The 19,555-nt window shown below is 40.0% G+C and overlaps 2 protein-coding genes across 3 annotated transcripts; both read right to left on the bottom strand.

Annotated features, from left to right (window-relative positions):
- Positions 1-240: 240 nt before the first annotated feature.
- Positions 241-12,066, bottom strand: LOC136255381 (nucleolar protein dao-5-like). Of its 2 annotated transcripts, XR_010700843.1 has the most exons (4): positions 11,554-12,066; positions 10,988-11,263; positions 10,815-10,859; positions 241-400 (listed from the first exon to the last, which is right to left on the bottom strand). XR_010700843.1 is itself a non-coding variant. In XM_066048142.1 (3 exons), the coding sequence occupies exons 1-3, from the start codon at positions 12,041-12,043 to the stop codon at positions 372-374; spliced, it is 564 nt and encodes a 187-aa protein (XP_065904214.1). In that variant the 5' UTR covers positions 12,044-12,066; the 3' UTR covers positions 241-371. The 2 variants fall into 2 exon arrangements, 1 of the variants encoding a protein (XP_065904214.1); XM_066048142.1 differs by lacking the exon at positions 10,988-11,263.
- Positions 12,067-14,259: 2,193 nt separating this feature from the next.
- LOC136254954 (uncharacterized) lies at positions 14,260-17,118 on the bottom strand. Its single transcript, XM_066047673.1, has 15 exons — positions 16,974-17,118; positions 16,699-16,925; positions 16,550-16,637; positions 16,315-16,425; positions 16,091-16,252; positions 15,891-16,039; positions 15,738-15,833; positions 15,493-15,615; positions 15,314-15,439; positions 15,146-15,214; positions 15,008-15,093; positions 14,795-14,921; positions 14,638-14,746; positions 14,488-14,561; positions 14,260-14,438 (listed from the first exon to the last, which is right to left on the bottom strand). Exons 1-15 carry the CDS (start codon positions 17,116-17,118, stop codon positions 14,304-14,306), a joined length of 1,827 nt encoding a protein of 608 aa, XP_065903745.1. The 3' UTR covers positions 14,260-14,303.
- Positions 17,119-19,555: the final 2,437 nt, after the last annotated feature.

Here is a 19,555-nt window from a genome sequence, read left to right as displayed (position 1 = left end):
AGATCATAGTGAATGCACTTTTAGGCCTGGTTATACCATACTGCCAAGGTGCCATGAAGGTATTGTGAGACTAAACAAACATAGCTAAGGTACACCACTTCGTTGTAGTGACTCCATCATCCCATAAAGTTCAGTCTCAAACATATCAGTTCATTTACCCATACAGTAAGTATAGTGAAAATAAGTACATCACTCTACATCACTCTACCTCACATTACAAATGAATGAACACAGTCATCACATACATTACCTGTAGAGAGCCCAGTAGAGTATGGCCTCAATATACACCCTCCTGTGATGATGTTGTTGACAAAGTGTGATACAGCGTTGTACTTGTATCATTGCCTGACCCAGCTGGCTCAGGTGATCCCCTAGCAACCGTTCCAGCAACAACAATAACCTGTGTAAAAGCAGTGTTGTTAATATAGTGGAACCAATCAAAACAAGACATCATAAACCATGGTGCACCTTAACAACCAGACACTCATCCCTTAGTCCCATTACTGAAATGTCATGGTCCAAGGGTTTTCAGAATGTGCTTAATTATGAATATTGGCTACATATACAAACATAGAAGTCGATAACAAACATTACAAAGATGAAATACAAAATCAAATGTATTTTCTGGCAGTACAGATTATTGGATATCGGTACAACTGAAAAATCCTTATCAGTACACCTCTAGTTGAATACAGTGAATTAGACAGAAAATAAGTTCCCACATGAAAACAGTATGTGGTTGCATCACGTCCTCACATCACGTCCTCACATGACACTGGGTATATAAGGGTGTAATAGTGTGCTTAATGCAATCTATGCCACGTGTATGTATGATACAGGTTAGCTCACAGTTCACGTCGAGTGTGTTCCAACACAATCTCAGTGGCAGAGAAACTCAGGCTTCTTATGCAAAAAGTCTGCCAGTCCAGACGGGAAGTAGAGGAAAAGTTTGAGTCCTTATTAGCGGAAGTGAAGCGCAAGGTGAACGCTGCCCAGGAGAAGATGTCACAAGATGTAGCCAGAAAGATTGGGAACACCAGCTACCAATTCTGCAAAAAAAGGAAATGAACAGCAGTACAAATTTAACTGCATTGTGGAAGAAGTAATCAGCCCACTTGTACAGAATTAGCAAAAGTGAGGTCGTCAGCTCCGGAGAGGAGAAGCACTGAAGAAGGTGGCCTAGAAGAAGGTATGAAGCAATTGGCTACTAGGCAGAAGCATCAAAGATTGTTGATCAATCTGATTTTGGCTGGGGCACTGTTGTCCATTATCAGGAGGATCCGTTAGTGTTCGGTCCTGAAGACAAAAAGGAGAAGGATTGGGCTGAATCCTGTGCTGAAAAGATGCAGAGAAAGGGGCCAAAAGCAATCCAGAGGTGGAGGTGGGAATACAACAAGAGAAGATGCCTCCAGTACTGGGATCCTTCCTGGTACAATTTCCCAGGGCCAAGTGGTGGCTACTGTGGTGACAGGACCAATGGGGGCCACCAGCTAGCTGTGATGGCCATACAAGCCGAAAGGTGTTGGGCTGTGTTTCTAGTGTGGTGGATTCAGCCATATAGCAAAGTTTTGCTCTGTACCAAGAAAACTGTACCCATTTCCTACTAGCAGACGCATCATGTCAAAGCATCATGTTAAGCATCATGTTTCGTCGTTTACGCGTACGTCTGTCTCCTTGGGTAAGCTGCATCAATACCCTCACAGTTGTGTACTTTTGTTTTATAGGTGCAAGGCCTAGGAGCACGACTATTCGGAGTCCAGGCAAGAGAAAATAATGAGTTGGTCAGCAAAAAAATCAATCAGTCCAAGGAGAATATCTAACGATAGAAAGCATGGAAACTAATCTAAAGGAACTGTGCCATAGGAATGTGTTAATGGTCAACCTCATGAGCATGCAAAGGCTGGTAAGAGCATGTAGAAACAGCACAATTTTGGGAACTAGAAAGCCAAGGGCCAATGCAAATAACAGGTGTGCAGGGCCACCTTAAAGAAAGTTTACCTTTTTGGAAAGATGTACATGCACCATACCATATACTTGAATGTATTGAAAGTGGCTATCGCTTGTCCTTAAAGTTTATTCCCCTTCCTCACACCCAACATAATCATCACTCAGTGGAGTCCCACCAGAGCTTTGTGGATGAAGCAATAGGCAATTCAAAAAAGAACCATTGTGTAATCAGGGTGGATGAGCAGCTACATGTCTTTCTGTTGTATCTAATGCTGTAGGAAAGCTGCACCTGGTATTGTACTTGAGGTATCTTAACCAATTTCGTCTTTAAATACAGCCTGTATGAAGATTTGCGTGTAACTGCCCTTAGGTTTGACAAGAATAAATATTTGTTTAAATCTGACCTCAAATCTGGTTACCAATCCACCCTGAGTGTTACAAATCCTAGGCTTTCAGTGGAGGGGTGGCTTCTACATGTTTACAGTACTGCCTTTTGATCTTGATGATGGTATTGTGGCTGTATGTGTGGTAAAGATAGAGTTATAAGTGAAAGTGTTTAGTACAAAAGTGATTTGGAGAATGCTGGCTTTGTCATCAATGTAGAAAAAAGCCAATGGGACCCATCCCACAGTATTGAATGGCTTCGATTTGTTATCGACCTGTCTAAGGGTGAGTTCTCAGTTCCAGATAGCAAAATTAGTAAGCTAAAGTGCAAACTACAAGAGCTAAAAAACACCTACACCCCCCGTAATTGGTTGGTGCAAAGCAAATAGCCAATGTTGCAGGCACAATAATTTCTATGTCACTAGCCCTGGACTCAGTTTCCAGACGTACGACCTGCAGCTTATATGCTATACTCAATAGTAGAACCTCATGGTATCAAATGCTTAGCCTGACTAAGGAGGCCATTGAAGAGATAGATTTTTGGGTTGAACAAACCATCAGCACTCAGTTGGGTATATTCAGATGCCAGTTCTATAGGCTTTGGAGGGTATACAATGGAACATGGTAGTCTAGTTGCCAATGGGCAGTGGTCGCAGCCCAGAGTTCCACATGGCGAGAGCTGCAAGCAGTAAGTCTGGTTTTAAAGTCATTCCAAAAAAGCTTAGAGTCCACTGGTTCACAGACAACCAGAATGTAGTTCGAATTGTTCAATATGGCAGTCCCAAACATGCTTTGCAAGCTGAATGGAGCTTTAAACATAATTTATAATAAAATCAGACTAGAACCTGAATGACTTCCCAGAGAGCAGAATGAATTGGCTGATTACTCCAGCTGTATTGTAGACCATGATGATTACATGTTTGCCTGACTAGATGAGATGGTCCACACAGTATCGATGGTTTGTTAGCCCAGTAGGGTTGAGCGATATTGAAAATTTCCTCCCATGGTTATTGTGGAGCTTATTATCACAATTATTGCAAATATCATGGTATTGAAATGAACTATAGCAAGTACACTCAAAACGTTTTGCACATTATATTTGCATGAGTGAACTTTGTGTACCACAACTGCAAGAAGTTTGGAAAAACCAGCCTAACTTATAGATATACCATGGAGTGCTCATAAATTTTGAAGGAGGTGTAGTTCCTATGTATGTATATAGCTAGCAGATAATTTACTAAAGTTTACTAATGTGAGGCTAGAATTTTCATCCCACAATCACAGTAGTGCTGCATCTAGTACACATGCCTTGTGTAGTCTCGTCCCCAGCCACCCACGCGCTTGATCACACGAAGATCGTCTGGTGACATAAGTCCAACTTCTTGGCCCAGGAAGTACACACTAAAGGTACAACCACAAAAATGACGATCGAAAGAGATATCATAGGCAATAATTGTTACTGGTTTCTTGCTGTTAATTTGTTTTCATTAGTTATCTGGGCATGTCATCAATCATCACCTGTTAACTCTTCGATCATAGTAGGGCATACTACACCATCGAGGACTCCTTGCAGGAAAAGAAAAGATTCCACAAAGGAAAAGGCTGAAAGTCGGTTGATTCAACTCCTAGTCCTGTTGTAAAGGTAGGGCTAAATTGTATTTAAAATCTGAAGAAGGTGGAGTCAGGCCTAGAAGAAGGTATCAAGCAATTGGCTATTAGGCAGAAGCATCAAAAATCACTGATCAATCTGATTTTGGCTGGGGCACTGTTGTCCATTATCAGGAGAGTCCATTAGCGTCCGGCCCTGAAGACAAAAAGTAGAAGGATTGGGCCGAATCCCATGCTGAAAAGATGCAAAGAAAGATGCAGAGAAAGGGGCCAAAAGCAATCCAGAGGTGGAGGTGGGAATAACAATAAGAGAAGATGCCTCCAGTACTGGGATCCTTCCTGGTACAATTTCCTAGGGCCAAGTGGTGGCTACTGTGGTGACAGGACCAATGGGGGCCTCCCCCACCAGCTAGCTGTGATGGCCATACAAGCCGAAAGGTGTTGGGCTGTGTTTCCAGTGTGGTGGATTCGGCCAAATAGCAAAGTTTTGCTCTGTACCAAGAAAACTGTATCCATTTCCTACTGGCAGATGCATCATGTCAAGGATCATGTCAAGCATCATGTTTCGTCGTTTACGCGTACGTCTGTCTCCTTGGGTAAGCTGCATCAGTACCCTCGCAGTTGTGTACTTTTGTTTTATAGGTGCAAGGCCTAGGAGCACGACTATTCGGAGTCCAGGAAAAAGATAATAAAAGAAAATTTGAGTTGGTCAACAAAAAAAATCGACCAGTCCAAGGAGAATATCAAGGAAACGATAGAAAACATGGAAACTAATCTAAAGGAAAGTATCGACAACATGGAAACTAATCTAAAGTGAAGTATCAACAGTGTGGAAACTAATCTAGAGGGAAGGCAGTAGACCAATGGTCAGCTGTGCCATTATGTTGTGAAAGTGCCTAATAAGGTAATTCCATTTAGTGCATGTGTTAATGAGGTAGAAGCAACTGAACAGACAGACTGTGCCATAGGAACATGTTAATGGTCAACCTCATGAGCATGCAAAGGCTGGTAATAGCATGCCTGACAATGTAGAGACAGCACAATTTTGGGAATTAGAGAGCCAAGGGCCAATGCAAATAACAGATGTGCAGGGCCACCTTAAAGAAAGTTTACCTTTGTGGAAAGATGTACATGCGCCATACCATATACTTGAATGTATAGTTTAAAACTGAAACTTATTCCCCTTCCTCACACCCAACATAATCATCACTCAGTGGAGTCCTACCAGAGCTCTGTGGATGAAGCAATAGGCAATTCAAAAAAGAACCATTGTGTAATCAGGGTGGATGAGCAGCTACATGTCTCTCTGTTGTATCTAATGCTGCAGGAAAGCTGCACCTGGTATTGTACTTGAGGTATCTTTCCTTTAAATACACCCTGTATGAAGATTTACGTGTAACTGCCCTTAGGTTTGACAAGAATGAATATTTGTTTAAATCTGACCTCAAATCTGGTTACCAATCCACCCTGAGTGTTACAAATCCTAGGCTTTCAGTGGAGGGGTGGCTTCTACATGTTTACAGTACTGCCTTTTGATCTTGATGATGGTATTGTGGCTGTATGTGGTAAAGATAGAGCTATAAGTGAAAGTGTTTAGTTAAAAGTGATTTGGAGAATGCTGGCTTTGTCATCAATGTAGAAAAAAGCCAATGGGACCCATCCCACAGTACTGAATGGCTTGGATTTGTTATCGACCTGTCTAAGGGTGAGTTCTCAGTTCCAGATAGCAAAATTAGTGAGCTAAAGTGCAAACTACAAGAACTAAAAAACACCTACACCCCCCGTAATTGGTTGGTGCAAAGCAAATAGCCAATGTTGCAGGCACAATAATTTCTATGTCATTAGCCCTGGACTCAGTTTCCAGACGTACGACCTGCAGCTTATATGCTATACTCAATAGTAGAACCTCATGGTATCAAATGCTTAGCCTGACTAAGGAGGCCCTTGAAGAGATAGATTTTTGGGTTGAACAAACCATCAGCACTCAGTTGGGTATATTCAGATGCCAGTTCTATAGGCTTTGGAGGGTATACAATGGAACATGGTAGTCTAGTTGCCAATGGGAAGTGGTCGCAGCCCAGAGTTCCACATGGCGAGAGCTGCAAGCAGTAAGTCTGGTTTTAAAGTCATTCCAAAAAAGCTTAGAGTCCACTGGTTCACAGACAACCAGAATGTACTTCGAATTGTTCAATATGGCAGTCCCAAACATGCTTTGCAAGCTGAATGAAGCTTTAAACATATTATATAATAAAATCAGACTAGAACCTGAATGACTTCCCAGAGAGCAGAATGAATTGGCTGATTACTCCAGCTGTATTGTAGACCATGATGATTACATTAGACCATGATGATTACATTAGACCATGATGATTACATGTTTGCCTGACTAGATGAGATGGTCCACACAGTATCGATGGTTTGTTAGCCCAGTAGGGTTGAGTGATATTGAAAATTTCCTCCCATGGTTATTGTGGAGCTTATTATCACAATTATTACAAATATCATGGTATTGAAATGAACTATAGCAAGTACACTCAAAACGTTTTGCACATTATATTTGCATGAGTGAACTTTGTGTACCACAACTGCAAGAAGTTTGGAAAAACCAGCCTAACTTATAGATATGCCATGGAGTGCTCATAAATTTTGAAGGAGGTATAGTTCCTATGTATGTATATATAGCTAGCAGATAATTTACTAAGGTTTACTAATGTGAGGCTAGAATTTTCATCCCACAATCACAGTAGTGCTGCATCTGGTACACATGCCTTGCATAGTCTCGTGCCCAGCCACCCACGCGCTTGATCACACGAAGGTCGTCTGGTGACATTAGTCCAACTTATTGGCCCAGGAAGTGCACACTAATAAAGTACAACCACAAAACTACAATCAAAAGAGATATCATAGGCGATAATTGTTACTGGTTTCTTGCTGATAACGGAAGGTATTTTATTTTCATTAGTTATCTGGGCATGTCATCAATTGTCACCTGTTAACTCTTCGATCATACTAGGGCATACTACATCATCGAGGACTCCTTGCAGGAAAAGAAAATCGCGAGGCAGTGCTAGAAAGACTTCACAAAGGAAAAGGCTGAAAGTCAGTGATTCAACTCCTAGTCCTGTTGTAAGGTAGGGCTAAATTGTATTAAAAAAGCCGTCTACTCGATACAACAAATCACCTTACACAAATCAAGTCATCATTTGTAGTACTCCCTTGCGAAGAAATACCTTAAACAATGTATCTGGTATCTTGAAGAAAGAAGCACATCAACTTTGCACTACCAAACATGGAGCATCGATACTCCGAAAACATCACCTACAGATCTAGCTTCATTTTCTTGGAAACAAATCGTTCATGAACTAAAGCTTAGTGCTCCAGTATTGTATAAATTCCTTAAGGCAGTGGTTGTTAGAAAAGGGAAGAATGTTACACTGTCCAGAATAAAGACCAAACCAAAAGTTCTGTTGGAATAGCTGCTTCAGTGTTGCTGAAATGCAGAAACGAATTCATGACACAGACCCAAAGTGTGATATCAATTTTTTATATGCAGGACATTGTTCTGAGCAGGTAAATACTATAATTTGTTGTTACGTTTAGTAAGATGCACAATTAGGTCTTTAGAAGGTTGAACAGTAATAGACATATGTGTGAGCCATAAGCAGACCCTAAGGATTATCAGAACGCTAGGCGAAGGGTACAATAATGTGGTTAAAGAGTGGAAGAAAGCCATGGAATCAGCAAGTGTAGACCAGGATGAGGAGAGTGATGATAACTGGATAATAGAAAGCAGTGTTTCAGATGATTTGGAAGATGAAGTATTCTCATCTACAGGTTAGTTGCATGTGATCTGAACATACGTATCACATTTTAAATTTGTTACTTGTAGAAGGAGACCTTGATTCCATGTCACAATCAACAAGTTCTTTAGTTGATTCTGTTCCACAGGAACGTGTATCTGTTTCTAAAAGGCAATCTTTAACTTACCCTGTATATTCTTGGTGGAGATAATGCCGATACAACAGTTTCACCACGATATATAAATGTAGATAAACAGCGCCAAAGTCTGCATTACTTTCGTTGTGCTAGACCGTGCTGATTTTCATCACTTCTCTAATGACAAGCCAATTGGAGAAGTGGCCGCATTGCCATTGTCAGTCCAATTATGCAGTTAGGCTAGGTCATGAGTTGGTCAATTCAGTACCATACTTTAAGGATTTTGCTGACTGTGTTCCCAGTCACATTGAGCCGAGAAAAGAGTCAGAAATCTATATTGGTAAGTTTTTTTTGTTTTTGTTTTTTTGTAATTAACAATGTGTATCAATGGTAACACAAGTTCTGTTAGGAGTGTTGCGAGCAGTATATTGATGAAATGAGTACTAGAGCACTGTCATCAGTATGTACCAGTAGTTAATAATGGAGAAGAAACATATTCCTTTCTTTGGTGATCTAAGACAACAAGAGTTACAAGCCAAGGAAATACTGCTTTAAGTGGGCTTGTCCCATTTTGTGTGGACTGGCATGCAAAAGTGAATTTTATTGAGGTTAGTAATCTTATAATTAATCATAACTTTAGTAATGATTTTGTGCATGTATACTGTATAGATTATGTGGTCATGCCTGTACAAGGAAGGTTCAAGTTTAGAAGGTGATACACTGCAGCAGCTAAGGAATCTGATTTCACGTCAAAATATAGGACTGTCTACAAGTGTCACAGGACATGTGAATGATATCGAAGATTTTCTTGAGACTGTTATCAGATGCTATTTTGTATCTGCAGCACTTCAATGTCCCATATAGGCAACAGTCCACATATGAATGATATTCCTCAAGTCACTTCCATTAAAGAAGCGGAAAGCAATGTTTTTAGAGAAGATATTGTGTGTAGTTGATAAGTATGTTATTCCCAAACAATTCTGCAGTCATGCACAACCTATTAAACTAGCTGATATACTTTTAAAGGACGCTCATAGGAATCCACATGGTTTGCAAGAGCATGACTATACCACATCTCCACCAGTCAGCTTCCGTAATTTGCCACCTTCAATAACACAAAAACTAGACCGCCATGAAGCATCACATTCAATTCAGAGTGATGGAGTCTTGGATTTTCATGATGGTCTTTCTTTACTGGAATTCAAATATGCAATAAGAGAAGGGGATCTTGCATTGCTGGAAAGTTTCGCTACTATACTCTAAATTTGCTAACCATCACAACTATGCTGCACAAACATTTCAAACACTTGCTACTGTCAATGCTCTAGCAACTCCAAGGATTGCAGCACAGATGACATAGTAAACACTAGAGGGCAAGCAGGTCACAACATACCTGCAGACTTGCAAAATGAATATCTTAACAGGTCACTTAAGGAAGCTGTTTCTGGTCTTGGTGAGAACATTATGGAACAAACTGTCTTACAATGTGGACAGCATTTGAATGGGATAATGAATGTTTGTAGCAGGTTTGATCAACAGAATAACCTGTATGTGGAATTATCAATACATAGATGGTCTTCTTCACAGAAAGATGAACAGCTAATCATTGACGAGCTAATAAGGTCAAAAGTATTCCACTACATCCCTGGTAGACAGCATTATACATTTCGTGGAACATTGGAAAGTTGATTGAATGGATTAAACACTCACATTACAGTCAGAACAGAATGTCGCTAAACTATACAAACATCCAATTTAAGGTTGTTAATGCTTCCATGATATACAGTACATAGTTAGTGTAATAATATGTATATGTTAAAGCAAGAGTACATAATAATAGAAGAGGGAGGAGAGTGTCTAACTCTCAATATAGGCTTTACAAACACACAGTGCTCAAACCCTCCTACTTCAATCCATTCAATCCATAGAACAGCTAGCCATATATCAATACCTTTTTGTGAACAGAAGACTGTTAATATCTGTTGATTGAAGCAGTATAATGCTGAAGCCTACTTCAGAGGGCAGCACCTATAATCGAGATAGCAGCGCCGTTTGTCACCTTTGGTGGCTATAGATGATTGCATAATGACTGAGCGCTTTGGGTTTGGTGAATCTATAGCAGTTAGACACTCTCCTCCCTCTTCTATTATTATGTACTCTTGGTTAAAGCATAGCCGCGAGTGCTATATGAAAAATAAAGTACGAGGCGCGCGGCCGAGTACTTTATTTTTCGTATAGCATGAGCAAGGCTATGCTTTAAATGATTTATGGAACTTTCTAGTCGTGTAGCTTCACCATACACTAGAACTCGTAATTAACACGCATTGCACGAACTATTAGCAGCCTGAACACACACAAACCAGTTTAACAAAGTAACTCACGTGTAGTTCACCATAGTTTGGCATATATGGTAGACGTTCATCACGTCTTTTGGCAGGTTTGCTCACAACCCACAATCGATTCTATTGTGAGTCACATGGTGTGAAGTATTTCCGTGATAACTCCGTGACTTGTCCGTTCACATTAACAAAAGTAACAGCAACGTTACCTTCTCCCACCCATCATCAAAGCATTTAGGTGTGTCTATAAAAGCAATCCAGTGGTAGAAATCATATTGGCTGCGGTGATTGATCACTCAACGCGGCAAGGCTATCAGCCTTCACTGGCTTGGGTGATTAGTCGTACTGGCGCGAGCCCTATAGGCTATTAGCCTACACTAAGGCACGTGGGCAACTGTGCTTTATTGCCCACAAAGAGTGCTTTATTGAACAAATAAAATATTCTTTGCGGTGCAATAAAGTACTCTTTGTGGTCGATTAAGCTGTTGGCCGGCTGAGACTGTATTCTATGAAATTTAAAGTACACTTTTCCCTTTGATCTCGCCCACGCAAAGTTCTATAATGTACACATGTATGACATATATACACAACAACACATACCTGAGCATTGAATCGGTGTGGCCAGGAGTGGTGTGGCTGCACTGTCTAAAACATAAAGATAACATACTGTCAATTATCACGAAGGTCATTGTACAGTATGTTTTGAAATTCATGACCCACTAATTTATGTGTCACAATGGAAAACCCAACTCCTTTTGTAACATTCTTCACACCTTAAAACTATTAGCTTGTATTGAAGTCAGCTGAGTCCAGGTAGCTTGGCAAGAGCTCTGCCATCTCTACAAACAGTCCATCCTCCACACGTTTCAAAAGCCTAAAAGGGATGGGAGGGAGGCCATTGCTTATTAGCACCGGTGGATGTAACTTCTCGGATGGGAATGGAGTGTCTGAATCATCGCTGTCCATGCTGAGAAGTTCATCATAGTCCGAATGGAGTCCCAGTTGTTGGATATGGGAGAGTTGGCTGCCACCAGGGAACTCGTCGTAGGCTGTGGGACAGGACACAGAGGCAATGAGACAAGGGGGATATGCCAGTATAAGCATACTGCCAGCTTTTACTTTGTATATTATTTGGATTGAGTTACATTTTGTAAAGGCTTAGACATGCATAGCACAAAGCATGGTGTACATTAATTGGGCATGATACACATTATAATTAAGGAATGGTGCGCATTACAAAGGAGCATGAGCATGGTGTGCGTTATATAAAGCTTGGGCGTGGCGTGCCATCCAATAATTAACTGCCACAACACAATACATACTATGTACAATGACTTACCGAAATCTTCGTTATCGGCGTCTTCTTCATTAGTGCTATCCTGGGGGTCAGTGACGGGCGGAGTGCTGTGGCTGCGCGTTGATTGGCTGGCCTGATCAGTAGTATCCTGCACGCGACGGCTTGATCTTCGGGGCGTAGACGAAGTTGCGTCCTGAGACTGCGGCATAGCCTCCACCACTGCCAACACGATGTCCGGGATGTCTGCTGCTGTTAAGGGACGCGTCTTAGATCTCTTCGCAAGGGGAGCTCCAGTGCTTTTGGTTTTTCTTCCCTTCTGTCCTGCCCTGGTAGAATTCCCGGACTTTTCGCTGGCTCGCGATCCGGTCTTGGCTGGAGGCTTCTTGGACGGAGCTTTTTTCTTCTGCCTTGTGGTCTTTTCCGTTGAATGTTTCGCATTCGATTGTGATTTCTTGCCTTTTGGCTTCGGAGGCATCTTGATAACCCTTAACGGCCACTTGTCAAACGGCTGAAGCCACGTGCTACTGCGCATGCGCTAGTACTCTTATTAAAACACTGTTACAGACGATTGCGCGATCTTTGCAACAAAAACCGTCAAGCGAAAAGCAAAAACGTGATCCATTTGCTTTGAAAAGGTGCCGAAATACGTAACAAGCTCACGTTTCCATTGACTTCCTGTGTTGCATAGATTCCGAAATCGTCTGTATTCCTATTATTGTCTCGTGTCCAGTGGCGTAGCCAAGGGGGGGCAAGGGGAGGCATTTGCCCCCCCGTCACTAAGTGATGTTTTTTAAACTTCCGTCACAAGCTTTCCAGTAACTGACACGCATCCCAAATTACTGTTTGTGCGCTGCTACTACACGAGTGCACACAACATTCAACTCGTTTGTGAATGGTGATAGTAATACGATGATGCGCTAAAAATAAGGTATGCTCGAATCCCCAGGGGTTCCCCCGTGTAGACACTATGCCTTCACCGAACAAAAATATTAGACACAATTCTATATTTAGCCTACACTACTCACGTGATAGTGCATTTTTTGAATCTAGACAGATGATCCGCTCAAAGTGACTTCGCAAGAGTCGCAACTCAGAAGTGACAAGTGATATGCAATGATGCTACAAACCTACGAGGTGATAAAGTGTTAAATGGACCAACTTTATTTCCCGAGCCGAGTTAATCACACTGGATCTTCGTACAGTGTAGTGGCATGCCACTTTAATTTTTGTTCACTTTGTCAGTCAGTCAGATGATCCGTCACAAGCTTACAAATTCTGCTAACAGGAAAGATATAGAGTTGGGATTTCGTGCCAATACATGGCGTTTGAATTTCGCCGGCTGAAGTCAGTGAGCTAGGACTGCAGCACAGTGCCAGTGTGCCAGTGTGCTAGGACTGCAGCACAGACTGTGGCTGACGTAAGTAACTGTGACACATTGTATTTGTACTAAAATATTCACAATATAGTTCTCCTGAAACCATCCCCTCCAATGTCTTAGTCACTCCTTATAGACCCGATGTTGTCATCTATAACAGACACTCTGCATCGATGGGCATTATAGAGCTTACATGTCCATTGGACTCAATACATCATTTGGAGTCTGCACACAACCGCAAACTTTATAAACCTGAGTATGTACAGCTTTTGGCTGAATTGGATCGTTTGAAGATTCCTCACTGCTACAGAACTGTGGAAGTCAGTGTTTTGGGCCATTTTCAACCTAGTTCTATTACTGCAATTAAGGATGTGATAAATTTTACCCGGCAAGTATCCCTATTTTCCAAAGGAAGTGCTAGAAATCTTTTGTTCAAGATGGCCAGTGCCTCAATTTCTGCTTCACAGAGAATATTTTATGGTAGGAACTCTAAAGAATGGACAATCAACCTGGACTGTTTTTAATCTGTATATGATTTAAGCTGTAACTTTAGTTTTGTACCTAAATTTATAATTTTTTTTCTTTGCCATGCCCACTGCTGTCCACTGTTGGTCAGACATGTGGTCGCATGTTGTCCGAGGACACATAATATATAATTTGTTTGTAATCATGCATGTTTTCTCATCAATTATTAATGATGGTTCTGTCAACGCACCGATGGTCCGGGCAAAAACGGTCCGGCCGGACCATTTGTGCATGCATAACTGGTCCCCCCGGACCATACATGTCTGTGCAAAAATGGTCCGGCCTGAACATAAATGGTCCGCCTCCAGTCTTTCATTAGCCGGCCATAACGGCACTCCCTACCTCAAGTATTCCGCCACTGTGCCACCAGGGATCCCTCTGCCACCGTAACTAAGCGTCCACAAACGCATGCCTGATGCCGTGGCTTTGCTACAAGAAAGCTATATCAATACCAGTACCTGGACTGAGCATAATATAGCCGACCCTATAGTAGAACGTCTCTTTGCTAGCATAAACAACTATGGTGTACTATACTGTAGTTTCTATTCCAGAACAATTCGTGATTAGAATAATTACACTGTTAATTCGAGTGGATGACTCCTGTGCCAACTTGCATGAAGATCATACAAATCATAGCTACATGTATGAGATTCATACAAGTTGCCACAGGTGTTATCTACAGTGTATGAAGTTCATATTTTCGAATTAACATGCAGTGTAGCTATATTCTGGCACAGCTAATAATAATTAACTGTAGCTATGTTAGGTATAATTACTCATATCTTGCTACGTAGCTAATTCTGTTACAATTTTCCACAGGTGAATTTTGCTATTAAAATAAAATTATAATGCTAAAGCACTGTAGCTATAAAGATACATGGCATGGTTGCAATTATTCAAAGTCATTAATCTGGTGAATGTCCTGGGAGCATTCGTGGCATGAAAAAGTTTTTACATTCTTGGCCTCTTCAGGCTTCAGGTTGGTACAGATGATGTGTGACCATTGCTTACATTTATCACATCGTACCTGTAAAAATACATTAAAATGTGCATATATTATTGTGTATTAGTCTTACCCAATCAACATATTGTGGATGACTTATACTTTGTTCCCCTGCACCACACATTATACACCTTTCGGTCATATCAACTATAGAATGTGTATATCAAATACCATAATGCAGGCACATTCGTTTGTAGCTAGAGGTCATTATGTACTATAGTACCTGAGTATGAAAGCAATGCAACACCTATATCAATCCGTGCTTGTGTAGTATTCATTCTGCACAGGCTATTTTCTTCAATGCTTCCTGATAGAAACAGCTGCTCAGCCATCTAACAAAAAACTATAATGCTATACTTATAATGATTGTATGATTATACCTTCATGCAGTATACACCACAGTTGGAGGTATCATACTGAATCTTTCTCTTCAGCTGCTTCAACTCAAACTTAGTGATGTCTAAATGGTCCTTTCCTAATATTTCACCCCTTCTCTTGAAGTAATTCCTGTATAAACAGGTGTTCAGCAATTGAAGTCACATTTTCAAGTAACATGTATGCCAAAAAACTTATTTGCCATGTAACTAACTAACTTTACAGCAGCAAATGCACCACGGCTTGACCGTGAAGGTCCATAGGGATCAAGATAATAAAAGCTTTTCTGCTCCAAGTCCATAGCCTAAAAACATAATAGCGTAACAGATGACAATGTTACTGATGAGCAGACTTACAATGAGAATCCAATGGTTACTACCTTGGTTGTAGCATCCTCCAATGTACTTATACGTGCTCAATGATTCCTAGCAACCAAGGGAACAACTCTCATTGCAATAATTATACATAGCTTAATTACTTTGTTATTGTGTGCAAAATGTTACTAACCGTCATTGTAACTGTACCTTAGACAATAGGTGTGAATGCTTCCCAGCAGAGGTATGGCTGAGTATGCAAGATAGTGTCTGAGAAATCATGGCAAAAGTATTTCCTTGGATATTTGATAACAGTTCAAGGTATGTATGGATTATCTTTGGAATTTAATACATTTAAATAAGCACATACATGTCAGACATTAATGAACCTCATCATTTACATCTTGATTTGGTTTTAGGCTGTGGAAACTTCCGTGGTGAACTGCATTTCTACCTATCCTTGCTTTAACAACATGACATGGTTTTCCATTCCAAATCTTAGTAAGCTGTTTCTTGAGGAATAAAACACATGATAATATTTTGTGCATACATACATAACATATATTCATTATACATGTGCTCCATGTAGCATAATGTATAGCTGTATAACTACTGTATAGCATTGTTATTATACCTCTGCATTATTAGTGGATCCTGTATCCATCTCACAGTCATTCTTATGAATCTCCTTCACTGGATCACTCTTTACCTTCTTGCAAGCACTCTCATTCTGTACAATGTGCCACATGTAGCAGCACCATTATGCAGATGAATATGCCAAACTTACAGTTTTAAAAACATCTTTCAGCAATTTGCGCTTCCTCTGTGGTTTCACAAGATCAGGACAATTCTTATCAGGACTAGAAAACTGCAGTAATCTTTTACATTTAGTAACTCCTTTAGGCGAATCAAAAATTGCATCTACAATTCTATTCTCTGTAATTTGTGATGAATCAAAATAATACAGAAATTTGTTGAAACACCTACCAGGTGATTTAGGTGTAGCACTAAGCTGTGTATCTCCTTTCTTAGTCCCACAAATTGGTGAAATTCGAGTGCCACTTGGAAGTAGTTCAGGAACAAACTCTTCCATACAAAGAGGTGTGCTAGCTTGAATTATACTGTTAACTTCCTGGCTATCCTGTACAACTAAATGAAATAAGTACGATGTGCACACCTTGAAGTATAATTCAATAAATATACACATATACCATCAGAGTGCTCCTTGCTTATTCCTTGGCTTAATGAAGGAAGTGGCACAGGTGAATTAGAATTTCTTGCAGTACTGTCAGATTCCATTTGTTGATCTTGCAGTTGGTTTACTACAAACAAATAACTTATAAATTTATCTATACACATAATTTATGCAGATACACACAATTATGCATACAGTATTAGTAAGACAGGGTGTACATCCTTAACTGAATGTATTATATAAATAAATACCTTCACAATCCTTAAATTTTTGATTTTTGCTTGATGAATCGGAATATGATGTACCAGAACTGGTAGATGCATCTACTGCAGTTGGACTCTAAACATAAACAGAAGAGGTAACCAAGGTAGAAGTAATGTCAAATATTCAGTTAACTTACTTTAGGAGGTATTGGCTGTATTGGAGACATATAAGGCTTGAGACGAGTGCCATGCACTCTTTCAATGACCTTTTCAGGATTTTCAACTCCTTTTAAACTGTAGAGACCTTTTCCTAGTGATTTTACAATTTCATAAGGACCAAGCCATCTGTAATCCAGTTTTCCTCCCTTCCTTTTCTTCCTTTTATTATCTCTAATAAGCATTTTGGCTCCTACAGCATAAGCTCCTACATAAAGAAATTGAACTGGCGTATCTTTAGATATATATTACATACCTGGCTTATAGTTTGTCTTATCATACTGTTCTTTTTGTCTTTGTTGTGCTTTCAGAATGTTAGCCTTTGCAGCATTAAGTGTTGCTTGCTTAGCATGATGAAGCTCATTAAGTAGAGAAGGATCTTCTGCTTTGCAAAAATCCATTAACAATACATCAGGATCTTTCTTTTCGGTATTAATGTCAACCGGTAGCACTGGCTTTCGTGCAAACATGAGTTCAAATGGTGAGTATTGTGTAGATTCTTGTTTGGAGGTATTATAGCTATAAACACATGTATCCAAAAAGTCTTCCCATTGCTCTTTCTTATGATCAATAAATTTCACAATCATGTTCTGTAGTGTCTGGTTAAATCGTTCAACCAAGCCATTGGCCTAAGGGAAATATATATACTTAATCGACAATCTGTATATGATATAATAACAATGTAGTTGTATAATTGCTACGGACACCAATGCAAGAAAATTATACCTGCGGATGATAAGCAGTTGTTAATCTGTGATCAATCTGGAGCAATGACATCATTCGTTTATCAAGGTGGTTGTTAAATTCTGTTCCCTGATCTGTTGTGATGACTCTAGGAATTCCCATCCTCATGAAAATCTATAATAAAACACAGATCTATAAATAGATATCATTTACATAAAGCTACGTATATAGATACTTTAAATAGAGAATTAGCTACTTGAAATGCACTTTTGTCCGGGGTAGCTATGGCCTCTGCCCACTTTGTGAAGTAGTCAATAACTGTTAAAATATAGCGATTTCCTGCAAAAAATGTGTGCAATTTTTACAGAATAAATAATAATAATTGATGCTGATTCATGCATGCACTGTGAAAAGTAAGTGCATGGTGATACCTGTGACAAGTGAATGCCAATAGCTATATTATATTTTAGTGATGGTCACTATATTAATATAATATGTTTGCCACAGATCTCACCATTAATCTTTACAGAGCCATTGCATGCTTTTACTGTATACATACCTGCTGGAGACTGATATGCAATTGGGCCAACAAAATCTACGCCTAGATGATACCAGGGAGCCTTGACTGGTACAGGATTCAGTGCAGGGGCAATAGTTTCTAGCTTTCTGTTCACATGCTGGCAAATATCACATCGTTGCACCTATGCATTCCGTACAAAATATGGCATCACATTTGTATTACATGCTCATGCAGAGTGCATCTTACAATTTCTTTAGCATCCTTAGATACCCCTTTCCACATAAACCTCTCAGTAATTCTTGCCAGTGTCTTCCTGTATCCAAGATGGCCAGAGGTCTGATCTCCATGACAAGCTTGTACAATCCTAAGCTGTTCCTTTCTTTCTCTAATGTATCGAACTTGTTGCACCTGAACATGCAAATTAAGAAATGATATGGCTACATATACATGCATGTATGTGCACTATAGCCACACCTCATCCTTTCCTTTATGTTTTTTTCTAAACACCAATTCTCCATCAACCACACAAAAGTTTGCTGCCTTTCTTCTTACAATTCGCTTCTGATTTTGAGTAAGGCCTTCTCTATACTGCTTCCTTGTCACATAAACATAAACATCTTCTAGTGTGTCAGTTTCCAATTCGTCCTCGAAATGGTTATCCTCCTTATCAGTATTATGAGCCATCACTGGAAGCAAGCAACTTGCGCCACTTCAAGTTGCAGATTATTCACTCTAAACTTGATCTCTGAGCCTTTCGTGTTCGTTAGAGCTAGTATATAGTCCTGCTGTAGCTGCAGTATAGCCGCGGATCCTCAGTCAGTAAATTGAACGCCGGCACGCGACTGCGTCGTATCGAATCTTGCTCCTTAGCCGGATATGCTGTATAAACTAACTACCAGACTCCCTATACCAACAAGATACGGCCGCAACAACCAGTTATACAGTCTATACACTCCAACTCTGTCTGCTATTTGAGCTAACTAAGCAGTACTGAGATATCTATTGGATTTAGTTTATGTCAGCATGCTGAGAGATTTTGCGAGATTTCTTTGAAGGCACCGCTTCAAAGAGATGAGGCTAACCTATATTTGGTGTATATAGCTATTCTTGTCGACTGTACGGTGGCAAATAGTCGTTGCAGTTTAGTTTGGTAACCCGGACCATTTATGTTCGGGTAGGACCATTTATGTCATCATAGATGGTCCGGCCGGACCATTTATGTCGAACATATTTGGTCCGGCCGGACCGTTTATGCACTCGGACCAAATATTTTGTTACAGTTCTCTCTCTCTGGACTAATTTGTTGGAATACAGTTGTGGCACGTGCGATGATGCTCGACGAAAATATTTCCATTAGTGATAACTGGTAGCAACATATCAAAACATATGTATGGGATTTGTAAACTCAAGCATTTTCAGGTGGTCAACATTAAAAGTTTTCAAACAATGGGTTAAACCTTTAAAAATTAAGAATTATGCATTAAATAAATCTAATATCTGTTTAATATCCTTTTTGAAACCTTAACTTGGTAAAAAAGGCTGATCATAAAATCTCATCATTCCTTGTCATTTTTTGTCCAATACAAAATACATGTATTTTACACTACACGCTAAAACACTAATTTACAACCTTT

This window comes from Dysidea avara, chromosome 5 (genome assembly GCF_963678975.1).
Source record: "Dysidea avara chromosome 5, odDysAvar1.4, whole genome shotgun sequence".
In the NCBI taxonomy this organism is placed as follows: Eukaryota; Metazoa; Porifera; class Demospongiae; order Dictyoceratida; family Dysideidae; genus Dysidea; species Dysidea avara.
The sequence above is the reverse complement of the archived record's forward strand: the minus strand, read 5'-3'. Positions and strand labels throughout refer to the sequence as shown.

What these genes read in the sequence shown, in the direction of transcription:
- LOC136255381 (XM_066048142.1), bottom strand. Translation starts at nt 12,043, where the DNA reads ATGCGCAGTAGCACGTGGCTTCAGCCGTTTGACAAGTGGCCGTTAAGG. An exon ending in CGCCGATAACGAAGATTTCG is followed by an intron (nt 10,860 to 11,553) that starts GTAAGTCATTGT and finishes TTTATGTTTTAG; the next exon opens with ACAGTGCAGCCACACCACTC. An exon ending in CACACCGATTCAATGCTCAG is followed by an intron (nt 401 to 10,814) that starts GTATGTGTTGTT and finishes GCTTTTACACAG; the next exon opens with GTTATTGTTGTTGCTGGAAC.
- LOC136254954 (XM_066047673.1), bottom strand. Translation starts at nt 17,118, where the DNA reads ATGGATTTTTGCAAAGCAGAAGATCCTTCTCTACTTAATGAGCTTCAT. An exon ending in TAAGACAAACTATAAGCCAG is followed by an intron (nt 16,926 to 16,973) that starts GTATGTAATATA and finishes TTCTTTATGTAG; the next exon opens with GAGCTTATGCTGTAGGAGCC. An exon ending in AAGCAAGGAGCACTCTGATG is followed by an intron (nt 16,253 to 16,314) that starts GTATATGTGTAT and finishes TATTTCATTTAG; the next exon opens with TTGTACAGGATAGCCAGGAA.